This window comes from Syngnathus scovelli, chromosome 8, assembly GCF_024217435.2.
Source record: "Syngnathus scovelli strain Florida chromosome 8, RoL_Ssco_1.2, whole genome shotgun sequence".
Lineage (NCBI taxonomy): Eukaryota > Metazoa > Chordata > Actinopteri > Syngnathiformes > Syngnathidae > Syngnathus > Syngnathus scovelli.
Window position 1 is genome coordinate 2,877,864 of NC_090854.1, and position 15,251 is coordinate 2,893,114.

Below are 15,251 nucleotides of genomic sequence, written 5' to 3' on the forward strand. Positions count from 1 at the left end.
TACTGCCCGATGACGGCTGGGATAGGCTCCAGCACGCCCGCGACCCCCGTGGGGACTAAGCGGTTCAGAAAATGGATGTATGTATGTATGTATGTATGTATGTATGTGTATATATATATATATATATCTATCTTTAACATATCTGAAAATGGACAAATCTTGACGGAATCAAGCAAACGTGGTTACAAGGGGTAGAGCTAGATAAGCCTAGGCTTCCTTCTACCCCCTTTTGAACAAATAAGATTTTTATGATAAAGTGAAAATTTATAACGCAATGTTTTTGTTTTTTGTTTTTTTTCTTTTCTTTCTTCTCTATTGTACTATGGAGTTATTATTTTCAGTATTGTTACTTTCTTTCTTGTATTTCTTTAAATGTTCGAAATAAACAAATAGGTCGACCAGTAAATTGAGAGCTTTGCCTTTTGGCTCAGCTCTCTCTTTACCACGTGGGGGGTGACGTCAGTGCCTCCCCAGTCATGAACCTCACCGCACGTCACTGGCGCACACACACACACACACACAACACAGAATGCCGCCCAGAAGTAACCCATCTCACTTCCGGGGGTTCCTTACTACGGAACTTAAGTTAGCCCAAAATACACAACACCAACAACACTGTTCCCACTGAAAATGAAGGGGAGTTTCTCAAGTTTGTTGTAAAAAAAAAAAATGCATTTTGAATATAATTTGTACATATAGCAGAGATTGAAACTAGCGACCATTCTCATTTTCAAACAATGCAGGATGCTCAAGGACATTGATGCACAACCTGTTTGCGACTAATCTTAACTTTTAATGTTCTTAAGGCCGACTTTAAGGAAGTGTTTCCCGTTTCCTCACCTCTGTCACCAGGTGTTTGTGTTGTGCTCTGCTCTAATTTTCAGATATCCGGCACCGTGTTGCCGTTTTGATTTCTTTATTTAGATTTATTCTTTCACTGATTCTTCAAGATGATGTATTTGGTCAGAATGTTTGCCGTTTGATGTGATTTCGCCTCATAAGATGAACATTTTTCATAAATCTGACCTGCAGGCGATGAAGTTATGGAAACTGTTATTCATAATAACAGTGTTGTATTTAATGAGAGTCACTGATAGAAGTTTTTTGGTGAAATATTTTTATAATGCTGTAAATAAATGCATTTGTTTTCCAAAAGTTTTTTTTTTTAATATCTATGCTTTACTACCTACTAAAGACCAAAACCTTTTATGCAATGACCTTTACATGTCGTTTATATTGCTTCACATAAACACTACATCCATCTGCGCCTGATTTGGCCCCCCCAGTCAAAATTTAGAACCCAATTCGGCCCACAAGTCTATATATATATATATATATATATATACACACAGGACTGTCTCAGAAATTAGAATATTGTGCTAAAGTTCTTTATTTTCTGTAATGCAATTAAAAAAACTTAAAATGTCACACATTCTGGATTCATTACAAATCAACTGAAATATTGCAAGCCTTTTATTATTTTAATATTGCTGATTATGGCATACAGCTTAAGAAAACTCAAATATCCTATCTCAAAATATTAGAATATTTCCCCACACCAAGTAAAAAAAAAAAAAAAAAAAAAAAAAAGGTTTAAAACAGCAAAACAAAATCAAACATTTGAAAATGTCCATTAATGCTTGGTTGGGAACCAATGTGGCGTGGCATGGAGGCAATCAGCCTGTGGCATTGCTGAGGTGTTATGGATGCCCAGGATGCTTCAATAGCGGCCTTTAACTCATTTGCATTGTTGGATCTGGTGTCTTTCAGCTTCTTCTTCACAATACCCCACAAATTCTCTAATGGGGTTCAGGTCAGAGGAATTGGCAGGCCATTCGAGGACAGTAATGCCATGGTCAGTACACCATTTACTGGTGGTTTTGGCACTGTGGGCAGGTGCCAGATCATGCTGGAAAATGAAATCATCTCCATAGAGCTTTTCAGCAGAAGGGAGCATGTAGTGCTCTAAAATCTGCATTTACTCTGGACTTGATGAAACACAGTGGACCAACACCAGCAGCTGACATGGCTCCCCAAACTGTCGCCGACTGTGGGAAATTCACACTGGATTTCAAGCAACTTGGATTTTGCTCCTCTCCAGCCATTCTCCAGACTCTGGCACCTTGACTTCCAGAGGAAATACAAAACTTGCTTTCGTCTGAAAACAGGACTTTGGACCACTCTGCAACTGTCCACAGCCCAAGTCAGAGCTTCAGTCCACTGTCTTTGAAGCTCCCCCAAATTCTGGAAGCGACTCTTCTTCACAACGCTGTTAAGGCTGCGGTCATCTCTCTTGGTTGTGCAGGTTGTACACACACACACACACACACACACACACACACACACACACACACACACACACACACACACACACACACACACACACACACACGCCGGCCGCTCCCCCCCATATATAAAAAAAATAATTTTCTCAACGGATTTACATGATTCACGAAAATACTTTCGACGGAAACAAAACTCGGAAATCCGCGGATCTGCGGAAAATTCACATCCCTGCTATCTAGAGTTATGGTCATAAAACAATACTTATTTTAATTGTCCGTATAGAGGGAATAGGAAAAAAACTTAATGGATAGGTCTGATGCTAAATGCTGAACATTTTGAGTGGTTGGAAGTGAAAACAAATCTTCATAAATGACTTAGTTATCACACTAAGCAGCGTCATCTTTTGGACAAAATCATACTATGTCCCGTATTTTCAGAAAAAAAAACCCGTTGTCCCAAAAAATCAGGCATGTAAAACATATTTTGGTATGGCTTATTGAGTCATTCAAACTTCTATTTATGTGACATGAAATATTGTGATTTTAACTTTTAAATATGAATGTATACAGCAGTTATTTTTACTATTAGCAAAACGCTACTATTTTTACCATTACTATACTACTATAGAGGGCATCCCCCCCAAAAAATAAAAATAAATTATATAGTATGTATGGATAAGTCTGGAGCCACTGAACATTTTGAGTGGTTCAAGGTGACCCAGGGGGATAAAACAAGAATCGTGTTGCCATTTATAACAGAAACACATTCTGCTCTCGCGCGGCGCAGAAGACGAAGAAGACGAAGAAGAAAACGAAGAAGACGAAGAAAAATATGCAGTCAGAGCAGCAGTGATGTGTATTCCAGTTCTTTTAGGTGAATTGAAAAGATTCGTTCAAACGAATCGTTCAATGAATCCCCCCCACACTGATCCGGCTTTTTTTTTTTTTTTTTTACAACCTCCAGTGGAAACAACCCATACTCATCAAACAATACAACTACAACCCCCCCCCCCCCCATATTATTATATATAATAATAATTGGCTCGGGTAATTAACACATTTCTTTCTATAATACAACACCTACACACTGATCCGTTGGCAACAGTTATCTCACCCGTCGTGAACGGGAAATTGCGTCACTGACTCGTTCGTGACCGGGAAATTACGTCACTGACTGGTAAAGTCCCTCCTCCATCTAACGCTCGCTGGCGCTACTGATTGGTCGTTCGCGAAGATTCACGAGTGAGTGACGGCATTGCCGCTATGCCACTGCCAGCCGACACACTTTATGCCGATAAATATGTTTTAATTTTGTAGTTGTTGGTTTATAGTTGATGGTGTTATTATATCGAATGTGTTTGTGTTTGAATAAAAAGTTGAAAAAAAAACGTTATACCGACATTTCTTAATTTTGGGGACACCAACTCATATAATAATGTAAAACACATACATATTGTCATATAAAGCAGTTAACCAAATGTCAGATTTTTATGTTTTGATTGGCGAATATAAAAACAAGGAATAAAACACCAGACAAGTTATAACATAAATGTTTATTAAAATAATAATAATAATAATAATAATAATAATAATAATAATAATAATAATAGTAATAAAAGTACATCTCAAACCAGCAATCTAATGTGAAACTGCAGTCGATACATTGGATAACAACATTTAGGCATATATATGCATATACGTTATTTAAAACCTACTATAACTAAATCGTAAATCAACATTCTGGTTTACATAGTTCACGCCAGGATACGCAACATATTCTGACTGATCCGTTGATGCACAGGAAGGCAGTTCACTCATTAACTCGTTCGCGAACGGGAAAGCCAGGATTCGGTCCCTCACTGATCTGTTCTCGCGGTGAACTGGCACCAGCTTCAATGGGCATGATCGACACCTACTGGTTGAAGTTATATGAACGTAAAAAAGAACGAATCACTTTCACTCTCGTTCACTGAAAATATTCGTTCTTTTTGACCGAATTGTTCACTAACAAGCCAACACCACAGAGAAGGCGGAACAGGCGGAGCTCCCTCAAGCAGTTGGATAACGTCGACATGGCAGCTGTCACCGATGTGAGTGAAAATACGAAGGTAAAAGTCATAAAAAATGTAACGTAAAGGTTATCGCTTGATTAAACAACGGGTTATCTGTGTTTGAAGCCATTTTTGTTTATTTCAGTCCGAATCAGAGGTCTTCGAGATCACGGATTTCACCACTGCGTCTGAGTGGGAAAGGTATTATATACGGCCTTGTACGTTTACTTGAAACAGACAGATTCAGAATGATTACATGTCGTGTAATTATTAACAGACATTACATTTGATCTTTCGGGAGTCCTTAGTGTCACTAATCATGATATCTATTGGTGTTTTTCCCTTGGGTGTTTTTATCTTTTTTTGTTATGAACCTATTCCCAGCCATTTGCATAGTGGACGTTATTAAGTGTAAATGCTTCCACAAGCCGACAAAAATGAAAGTGAGGGACTATAGACCCCTTCGAAGTTTGTAAACGACGTGATGTAATTTAACGGACGTGGCTTTGCTGGGGGCAAAAACATCCAGCACACTCGCTTGAAAACGCTGTTTTAGTATATTTCAACAGTGTTAACGAATGATTAGACGCTTAAAAGCGGTCATTTGCGTGAATATGTGAGTAAACTCGCTCTCCACGCCTGTAAATTTTGCTTTAATAAGTTGAGTGACTGATGTCAAGATCTTTATCTTCGGCCTCACTCACGGTATGGGCAATTTAACAAAACAATTCAGCTTACAAAAAGCCTCTCTGAACGCGTTGTTTGCGTAAGTTGGTGACTGGTGAAAAGAAATGGACATGACAAGACACATCACCTGCAGAGAGGCAGCTCGCGTCTATTAAATCAGCCAAGGAAAGGCTAATCTTTGTTATGTTAAAGTGGTCGTACAGTGGGGCAAAAAAGTATTTAATTCAGCCACTAATTGTGCAAGTTCTCCCACTTACAAGATGAGAGATTCCTGTAATTTTCATCATAGGTACACTTAAACTCTGAGAGACAAAATAAAAAATCCGGAAAATCACATTGTATGATTTTTAAGGAATTTTATTTGCAAATTAGGGTGAAAAACAAGGTTTTCACACACATTTGCTGGCATTTTGGCCTATTCCTCCATGATCTCCTCAAGCGCAGTGATGTTTTGGGGCTGTCGCTGGGCCACAATGGCCAAGACCAAAGAGCTGTCAAAGGACACCAGAAAAAAAATTACACCAGCCAGGGAAGACTAAATCTGCAATAGGCAAGCAGCTTGGTGCGAAGAAATCAAGTGTGGGGGCAATTACCGTATTTTTCGGATTAAAAATCGCTCCGGAGTACAAGTCACATCAGCCATAAAATGCACAATAAAGGGGAAAAATACATACGTATATGTATAAGTCGCACCGGAGTTTGAGTCACATTTTGGGGGAAATTTATTTGACAAAATCCAACACTAAGTACAGACATGAACTAAACGATACGATGAGGCTAAACGATACGGTATACTAATGTGACGTAAACACAAACGAGGAGCTGAGAACGGGCCTGACGTAACATTAACAGTTATTCAAATAACTAACATAAATAATACGTTTATCAAACCATCTATGTCACTCCAAATCATTGAATCCGTCGATCGGATTCTTCGTCTTTTCTGTAAACAACGCCGCATGTGCGGCGCGCCGCTGACGTCGGAGTCGTCGGCAGTTGCAGTTCAAATTATTCCACAGGCCCATATAACGATATATAAACTATATATCAAATAACTATAGTATAAACAACAATTTTATCAAATCATCTGTGTCACTCCAAATTAATGAATCTATCAATCGAATTCTTTGTCCTTTCTGTAAATAACGCCGCGCGTGTAGCGTGCCGCTGACGTCGGACTCTATAAACAACAATTTCATTAAACCATCTGTGTCACTCCAAATCATTAAATCCATCGATCGAATTCTTCGTACTTCATGTAAACATCGGACTCGTTGTCAGTTGCAGTTCAAATTTTTCCACAGGCCCATATAACAATATATAAACTATATATCAAATAACAATAATATAAACAACAATTTTATCGAACCATCTGTGTCACTCCAAATCATCAAATCCATCGTAATCATCGTCTTGTGTCACTTAAAAAAACAACAACAAAAACACAGCTGTTGACTCCGGAACTACGTGCGCCGCTGACGTCAGACTAGATATATCAAATAATTGTAATATAAACAACAATTTTAACGAACCATCCGTGTCACTCCAAATCATTAAATCCATCGGAATCTTCATCCGCTGTCACTTAAAAAAAAACCCCAAAAAAAAAAACCAACAGCTGTTCACTTCGGAACTACGTGCGCTGCTGACGTCAGCCTCGTCGTCAGCCTCGTTGTCAGCCCCCCCCCCCCCGCTGCCTTCACGGCCTTGCTAGACAATCGAAAACTACTGAAGTCTAACAACATAGACGTTGCTACTCTAAATAAACTATCAAATTAAATAACTATAACTTAAATAAAAAGTTTATCGAACCATCTGTGTCATTCCAAATTATAAAAACTCCTGACTCCGGAAGTCAGTGAATGGAACTCATTGTCAGTGAGGCTCTAATTATTCCACAGCCACAGTGCGCCCTCATGCGGTTTAAAGTGAAAACATGTGAAGTGATCAACTATATTAGTAAGTTAGTTGTGTTAATGATCAAGTAAAAATTTGTGAATAATTACACATATCAGTCACTCCTGAGTATAAGTAAACCCCCCCCACCCAAACTATGAAAAAAACGTGACTTATAGTCCGAAAAATACAGTATAAGAAAATGGAAGACATACAAGACAACTGATAATCTCCCTCGATCTGGGGCTCCACACAAGATCTCACCCTGTAGGGTCAAAATGATCACAAGAACGGTGCACCAAAATCCCAGAAACACACGGGGGAGACTTAGTGAATGACCTGCAGAGAGCTGGGACCAAAGTAACAAAGACTACCATCAGTAACACACTACGTCGCCAGGGACTCAAATCCTGCAGTGCCACAGTGTCTACTACTTAAGCCAGTACATGTCCAGGCCTGTCTGAAGTTTGCTAGACAGCATTTGGATGATCCAGATTGGGAGAATGTCATGTGTTCTGATGAAACCAAAATAGAACTCTTTGGTAACAACTCAACTCCTCGTGTTTGGAGGAGAAATAATGCAGAGTTGCATCCAAAGAACACCATACCTACTGTGGAGCATGGGGGTGGAAACCTCATGCTTTGGTACTGATTTCTGCAAGGGGACCAGGACAACTGATCTGTGTAAACAAAAGAATGGGGCCATGTATCGTGAGATTTTGAGTGAAAACATCATTTCATCTGCAAGAGCATTGAAGATGAAACGTGGCTTGGTCTTTCTGCATGACAATGATCCCAAACACACCGCCCGGGCAACAAAGGAGTGGCTTCATAAGAAGCATTTCAAGGTCTTGGAGTGGCCTAGCAAGTCACCAGTTCTCAACCTCATAGAAAATCTTTGGAGGGAGTTGAAAGTCCGTGTTGCCCAAAACATCACTGCTATAGAGGAGATCTGCATGGAGGAATGAGCCAAAATACCAGCAACGGTGTGTGGTAGTGATGGGTCCGGCAACACTGATGCGTCGGCTCATGTATCGAGCTCCGAGCAAAGCCCGTGTCGGTGCGTGTATCGCATATCGAAAGTCACGTGACCGAAACAGCAGCAGTATCGCCTGTCAAGGAAGCGCGCCAAAGCTCTGGTAAAAGAAGCGCATTGTCAACGGGATGGACCTGCTAAAACGATATCTGATCTTTCGTGGTTCATCCTCGAAGTTATCAAGAATTATGGAGCAGCCCCAAGTCAGATACTGGGACAATCAAAAGACCCATTACACTGCACTCCAGCCTCATCTGTGCCGTCTGAGCGGGTGTTTTCAACGGCTGGAGAAATTCTGTCCAAAAAGCGCAACGGGTTAAATTTCAAAACATTGGAAAAACTTAGTTTTAAATAAAATACTGTAAAAAAACAAATCCCAGTGCACAAGCATTGTCTTTCACAACACGTTCACTTAGATTTTCATGTTATGATACATGTTCACATTATTGATTGACTGTAACAAAAAAGAAAATGTATTTTAAATTTAAATGAATATGTGAAAGAATACAATAATAAATATCCATCCATCCATTTTCTGAGCCGCTTAGTACCCACGGGGGTCGCGAGTGTGCTGGAGCCTATCCCAGCCACAACAGGCAGTAGGCGGGGACATAACAACCTCATGATCTGTTCATGTATAGCTAACTATGGGGTTTATTGTATAGCTCGACTCATGACTCCAGTCATGAGCTCCTTAGCCAGCCATATGCCCCCAAGTCATTATCACGAGGCCAAACTGTAAAATACTGCGGAAAATCTTGCACACATAAGTAGATACATAGAATCCAATGATAAAAAGTATATTTTTCCCAACATTCCCCCTGTTTAACATTGGAATTCATGGGAAAACAAAACATCAACTAATAACTACATATGTGTATAAACGAGTATATGCCTACACAATATAGTATAGTAACATCAAAAAGTATGAAAGTTTACATTCCAGAGTTTATCAGAACTACAGCTCTCCATTCGGCTTTGGCTATGTTTGTCATAATGGGATGTACTTTGTTCTGGATCATCAAAAAGAAAACAAACAAACAGGTAGGCGATTCACGCAAGGTGGTCCCACTCATCTTGTTCACGCTAGACCAACATGATATTCTGGACAGCAAACGCGTGACAAATACAAGGTGTGATGCATGATGTAAAAATGCAGAGAAATAATAGTATGGCAACTAAAAGAACTGCAACTTTCAAGAGAAGTTGTCCCCAATCGCCGTAAAACAGCCACCAAAAGGGATGGACATCCTTGGCCGGAGTTTCGTCCTGGGACATAGCCTTACGGAGGTTCTGAAGTCCTTGTAGAGCATACTCGATGTAGGTGTCTTTTCTCCTGGGATGTAGGTACAACAGGAGGTACCAACTATTTCACACACTTTTTCGGCAGTCAGGAGGTCCAAAACCATTTGGGACTGTAGCGCCATTAATCTCAGAGCTCGCAGCTCTGTCTGGTAACCTGTATGGGCTTCAAGAGTAAAATTGGCGAAGGTCTTCAACCTGTAGTCCATAGTTTCTAGTCGGAGAATAGTCTTAGCCACACCCGCCTGTGGGAAGAGTGTGAGTGCCACCTTTTGTCCTGTGCTCCAAAGCTTGTATTCATCTGGTACGTCTGAGCCCCAGACACTGTCGTAGGGACGGAAGGTGGGAGCAACAGCCGCATGTGTCTCTCGTTGATGATGTTCCTGAAAATGTGTCAGACTGAGGAACACAGTGTGATCTAACACATATACGGGGGCACATGTGCCATCCCATTGTCCTGGAAGGGCTGCGTAGCCTCGGCGACCACAGAGCCACCATCCCCCTTCGATGATAGAGTGGGGATTTTCGCCTCCTGCTAGGATTTGTCTGATTGCTACTGTGGTATTCATAGAGGTCTCGCTGGAAGGTTCTAGAAGTGTGATGGTGATGCAGCGCTTTGTATCTCCCACCTTTATTCCATCAACACGTCTTCGTCTGAAGCACAGGGGATGTGAGATGGTTTCACTCACTTCGAGAGTCACTGGAGCTGGTGTGACGAACTTTTTGCCACTATTGTGAATGGCCTAGAGATGTTGTAACAGGGATGGGTGGCTAGTTGTGCCTCAGTAATTCCTGACCGTTTCAGTCCTTTGAGGGGATTAAACCCAAAAGCCATTAGTATTGCGAAACACCATCCATTTTTCTCTGGCATGGGCCGGCCATGTAGGACGGGCTGTTGACTTGATCGTGGCATTATGGAACATACATAACATTCAGTTTGGTTGTATGTTTCGGCTAACATTGACACATACTGGTACCACATTGTGTCTGCATGTGGTATATCTGGGTTTATATTTATATACTTTGTCAACAGTTCGGTCGTCATTCTCTTGATTCGAGTGGAAGTTCCACTTTCCCCTTGGGGACCCTGGACAATCCATGTCATTGGCAAGCATGCTACAGCCACAGCACAGACAAGCACTCCTCTGAGTGCCATTTTCCATTCAGTTCAACAGAGCCACCTGAACCCCTAGGGAGCTAAATGGTCAGGGTTCTTAGTTCACCGGTTTGAGACTGATGCCATACTATAATTGTAGCCAGACTTTGCCCTGACCGGGGCCTAGGAGCCAAGCACTCTCTGCAGCTTACAGTGGCTGAGATGTATCCAGCTGGGTCTTTCTGCAATCTTGACAGCTGTGAGTGTGGCGAGTAGGACTTGGAATGGTCCCTCCCACCGGGGTGAAGACCACGCTTTTTTCTTGATTACTTTGATGAAGACCCAGTCACCTGGTTTCGCTGAGTCATCCTGTGGAGATAAAGGAGTGGAGTGCAGTAAATTTGCATTTGAGACTTCTTTCGTTTGCATGGTTTTGATCATGTAGTCAGCTAGAGTTAGCTCTTCTGTGGCTTTGTCTAGATCATGTGAGAACAGGGGGAGCCTGTATGCTCTGCCGTGAATGATCTCATAAGGGGTTAAACCCTTGCTACAGGGCGTAATCCTCATATAGAGTTTTATCAAATCTAGACATTCGGGCCGTGGTCTTCCCGTTTCTGCCATACATTTGGTTAATCTATTTTTAATTGTTCCATTTGTCCTTTTAACAAGGCCAGCGCTCGATAGATGATAAGAACAATGATTTTTTAATATAATCTGCAAATGTTCAGGCATTTTGTTAATGAGTGAATTGACAAAATGTGGTCACTGTAAATGGTCTCTGGGATGCCATAAGTGGGAATGATGGCCTTGCAGATAGCCTTTGCTACTGTTATAGCATCTGCATTTTTTGCTGGGATTATTTCTGTCCACCTTGAAAAGGCATCAATTAGGACTAAACAGTATTTGTACAGTCCACACCTGTTTAGTTCTATGAAGTCAATATGCAACATTTGGAACGGATATGTTGGTTCTGGGAATTTTCCTCTTTTTGGTCTTACATTCCCTTGTGGATTATTTTATATACATACTTCACACGCTCTACAAAAAGGTTTTGAGTACAAATTGAAACCATACGTTGTAAAGTGTTGTGATATTAGCTCCTGCATCCCCCCTGTCGACACATGAGTACTTCCGTGTGTCGAAATCGCAGCTGCTCTAAAAAGGGATTTAGGGAGAACAGGCTTATTATTTACAACGTATATGTCTTTGTCTGTCAGTTGTGCACCTTTAGCAATCCACATTTTCTGTTCTTGTTTAGGGGCTAAATGTTGCATATCATGCAAGATCTGTGTATTTATTAGTTCCTCCTTTTCTGACGGCAATTTCATTAATAGGTCTGAGGTTCCGTATTTGCGGATAGCAGCTTCCTTTGCTATTTTATCTGCTAAGGCATTGCCTAGTGATACCAAGTCTTTCCTCCGTGTGTGTGCCTCACATTTGCAAATTGCAAGCTTTGTGGGCAACATTACTGCCTGGAGGAGCTGGATTAAAAGTTGTGCATGTGTTATTTGCTTTCCTGTTGAAGTTATCATTCCACGCCTTTCCCATTGTTTTGCAAAGTAAAAAACTGTTGAAAATGCATACTAGCTGTCTGTGTATACAGTTAGGTCTTGTCCATCTGCTAGAGTACATGTTCCGGTCAGTGCAATGATTTCAGCTGCTTGAGCTGGGAAATGCGAAGGAAGAGTTGCTGCTTCTATTACTGTATCTGGGTTTTCCACTACAGCATAACCTGTCTGCGTTTTTCCTATTGGTGTTCTTGAGCAAGACCCATCTACAAACCACGTTTTACCTGTGGTGAGTGGTGTGTCTGACAAATCTGCTCTGGGTAGCTGCAGTTGTTCAGTTTCCTCTACACAATTATGAGGTATTCCATCATTTGGTGTAGGGAGTAAAGTAGCTGGATTTAATACAGTGCAGCGTTTAATGGTTATGTGTGGCTGTGACAGTAACAGAGCTGTATAAGACAAATGTCTGGCTGGAGATAGCATATTCATTTTACTTTGAAGTAACAACACATCAGCAGCATGTGGTACAAACAGGTCTGTGGGATGGAACAAGATAACATCTGACGATTCTACTGCTATCGCAGCAGCACATATAGCTTGAACATATGATGGCAAAGCTCTAGCTACAGAGTCAAGTCTTTTGGAATAGAAAGCTATTGGTAGCTATTTCATACCATGTTGTTGAGTCAGTACTGATGTCATAAACCCATCTTTACAGTCCACAGTTTGCATAAACCTTTTGCTGTAGTCAGGTAGGATCAAATTTGTTGTTTGAACCAATGCCATTTTCAATTTTGTAAATGCTTCTTCTGCTTCTGGTGTCCACGTGATTTTATCTTTGAGTGCTAATGGCTGTCCATGAGCTACCTCTATCAGTGGTTGAGCCATTTCAGCATAGAGTGGAACCCAAGCTCTGCAGTAATTACATAGTCCTAAGAAAGACATAAGTTGTTTCTTTGTGACAGGTTGTGGTGTGTCTAATATAGCCTGTTTCCTGCCCTGTTGTACTGCTCTTCCCCTTGCTGAGAGTGTGTGACCAAAATAATTCACTTCTGGTTTTACCCATTGTAACTTCTGTTTACTGACTTTATTTCCTGTCTGGCCTAGGTGTTGCAGAAGGAGAAGGGAATCTCGTCTGCATGCTTCCTTTGTTTCTAAAGCAATTAAAATATCATCAACGTAGACCAAAACTTGACTCTCAGATGGTGTGAAACCAGCCATACAGTTCATAATAGCCTCTGTGAAAATGGTTGGGCTGTCAGTAAAACCTTGTGGTAATCTGGTATAGGTGTACCCCTGACCCTTATAGGTGAATGCAAACCAATACTGAGAATCATCAGCTACAGGAATAGAGAAAAATGCATTACTCAAATCAATCACGGTGAAATGAGTCCTATTTGGCTGCAATGAATTTAGTAATGTGTGCGGATCAGGAACGTTTAGTGCCCTGGTCTGCACTGCATCATTTACAGCTCTCAAATCCTGGATCATTCTCCATTTTGATGTTTCTGCTTTTTGAACTGGGAATATCGGTGTATTACATGGAGAGTCATTACATTTCCTAATTATTCCTGCTTTTAATATAGATCTTTAATGACTGGTTCAATACCTATAGAAGCTTCAGGCTTCAAAGGATACTGTTTTACTCTGGGTCTGTAAGAAGGTATTGGTTTCAATTCCACAGGTGGAATGGCTGTAAGACCAACATCTGTTGGGCCTGTGGCCCACACAACAGGATCTACACTCTTCAAATCTTTTTCATCCTCCTCTGAAAAGGCAATAGTTGCTGTCTGTCATTCTAGGGCATGGATTTTTGGAGTAGCTGTGAATAACATGCAACATTTATGTCTGTACATGTCACAGCTCGGGCTGTACTCGCAACTTGGAGCTTCCTATCCTGTTTCACAAGGCTTATAATCAGTTGCTGCAACAGCTATTTTTAGCTTCGGACCTGTGTCTTTCCACTGAATATGTTCTGCTTTCAAAAGTGGCACGTGAGGCACTGATCCTCCTCTATACATGTTTTTTAGATTTGCAGGTAAGATTACTGTGGCACCTGCAAATGATCTGTGATCAGAATATATATATATATAGTCAATGGACACTGGAACGGAGGGACTGTTTAGGAACTCCTCACTATATTCAACATCTGGACATGGTGAAACTTTCATTGTGACATGTAATTTGGTGTACTGCATCTCATCAGAAATGGTGGCTTTTGCAAATTTGATCAGATCTGCAGTTTCTCGGTCACAGAGGGAGTGGTAAATCAAGTGGATAGTAATCATCTCCCTCTGTAAGTAAGAGGTGTGGCATTCTGGCTGCTGTCATTCCATCTTTTAGCGGGAACACAGCTATGCCTAGGGCTGACATTCTCTTCCTAGATTTACAGGACAGTGAGGTGAGTAGACGACTGGTGCTGAAATCACACTGCCTGTTTCTGGATCTTTAACCTTTAGTGGTAGTGTCATGTGTTCCAGGTATGCTGACCATTAGCTGTTTTGACCCAAATTGTCTGCTTTCCAGTGGTCAGGCCTTTAACTTTGTGTCTTAAAACTGATGTACAGGCGCCAGAATCACACAAAAAGGTTACTTTTTGTTCATTAACAATCAAATCTATTAATGGTATTTCTTTTAAGTGACTCAATGATTCGACTGCTGTAAAAACATTTAAGAGATCATGCCTGTCCTCATCATTTAGTCATGTGCTCTGTTCTGGCCACGGTCCCTTTTTTTTTTTTTAGGACATTCTTTGGACCAGTGGCCTTTTTCTCCACAATGCCAGCAGACATTGGGGTCGCCAGACCAGCGGGGAGGGTTTTTGAATGCTGATCCTCTCCCTCTCCCCCTGAAATTTCCTCTGCGTCCACCTCTGCCTCGATAGGGCAGGTGGTTCTGATAGAAGCATTCTGATTCTTCCACGCAGTCGGCCCAAAAAACTCCGGCTGACCCTGTGGGAGTTTTAGGTTTCTTTACAATCTTAGTGGCATGTCTAGCCCATTGCATTACGGTAGTAACACTGGTTGTGTCTACCGCTACATTGTGTTTTCGAATCCATTCACTGATTTTGGGTTCCATTCCATTTAAAAGGGCATTTTTTAATTGTTGTTGGTAGGGGCCTGTGTCTTGGTCGTCTACAGGGATTCCACTGTGAACTCTGAATTATTTTTCAAATCTCACCCTAAAGTCATCAACCTCCTCACCCAATTTTTGTTTTATCCCTGCCAGACGTCCATAATCAGCTCTTCTCCTAAATGTTGTTCTACATCGGTCCCATAAAGCGTTTAATTGAGCCAAATATGGACCTCTTAATTGTCCATCATTTGGGTATTGGAAAATTTCCCCTTGATTAGTTCTACCAGGCGGCTCGGTGGCGCACTGGGTAGCACG

At 41.1% G+C, this 15,251-nt stretch overlaps 1 protein-coding gene and 1 long non-coding RNA gene across 11 annotated transcripts in view; one reads left to right on the plus strand and one right to left on the minus strand.

Annotated features, from left to right (window-relative positions):
• LOC137840569 (uncharacterized) overlaps nucleotides 1–15,251 on the minus strand; it is a 211,741-nt gene that overhangs the window by 21,961 nt on the left and 174,529 nt on the right. The gene's annotated exons all lie outside the window — the stretch shown is intronic.
• Nucleotides 4,171–15,251, plus strand: part of rab3gap1 (RAB3 GTPase activating protein subunit 1) — a 168,683-nt gene continuing 157,602 nt past the window's right edge. For 2 of the 9 annotated variants that reach the window (XM_049727690.2, XM_068651739.1), the window contains exons 1-2: nucleotides 4,171–4,393; nucleotides 4,482–4,537. In XM_049727690.2, the coding sequence (XP_049583647.1) occupies nucleotides 4,358–4,393; nucleotides 4,482–4,537 (92 nt within the window). In that variant the 5' untranslated portion in view covers nucleotides 4,171–4,357. Of the gene's footprint in view, nucleotides 4,394–4,462; nucleotides 4,538–15,251 lie in introns of all 9 variants that reach the window. The other 7 variants (XM_068651737.1, XM_068651738.1, XM_049727691.2 and 4 more) reach the window with 7 other exon arrangements.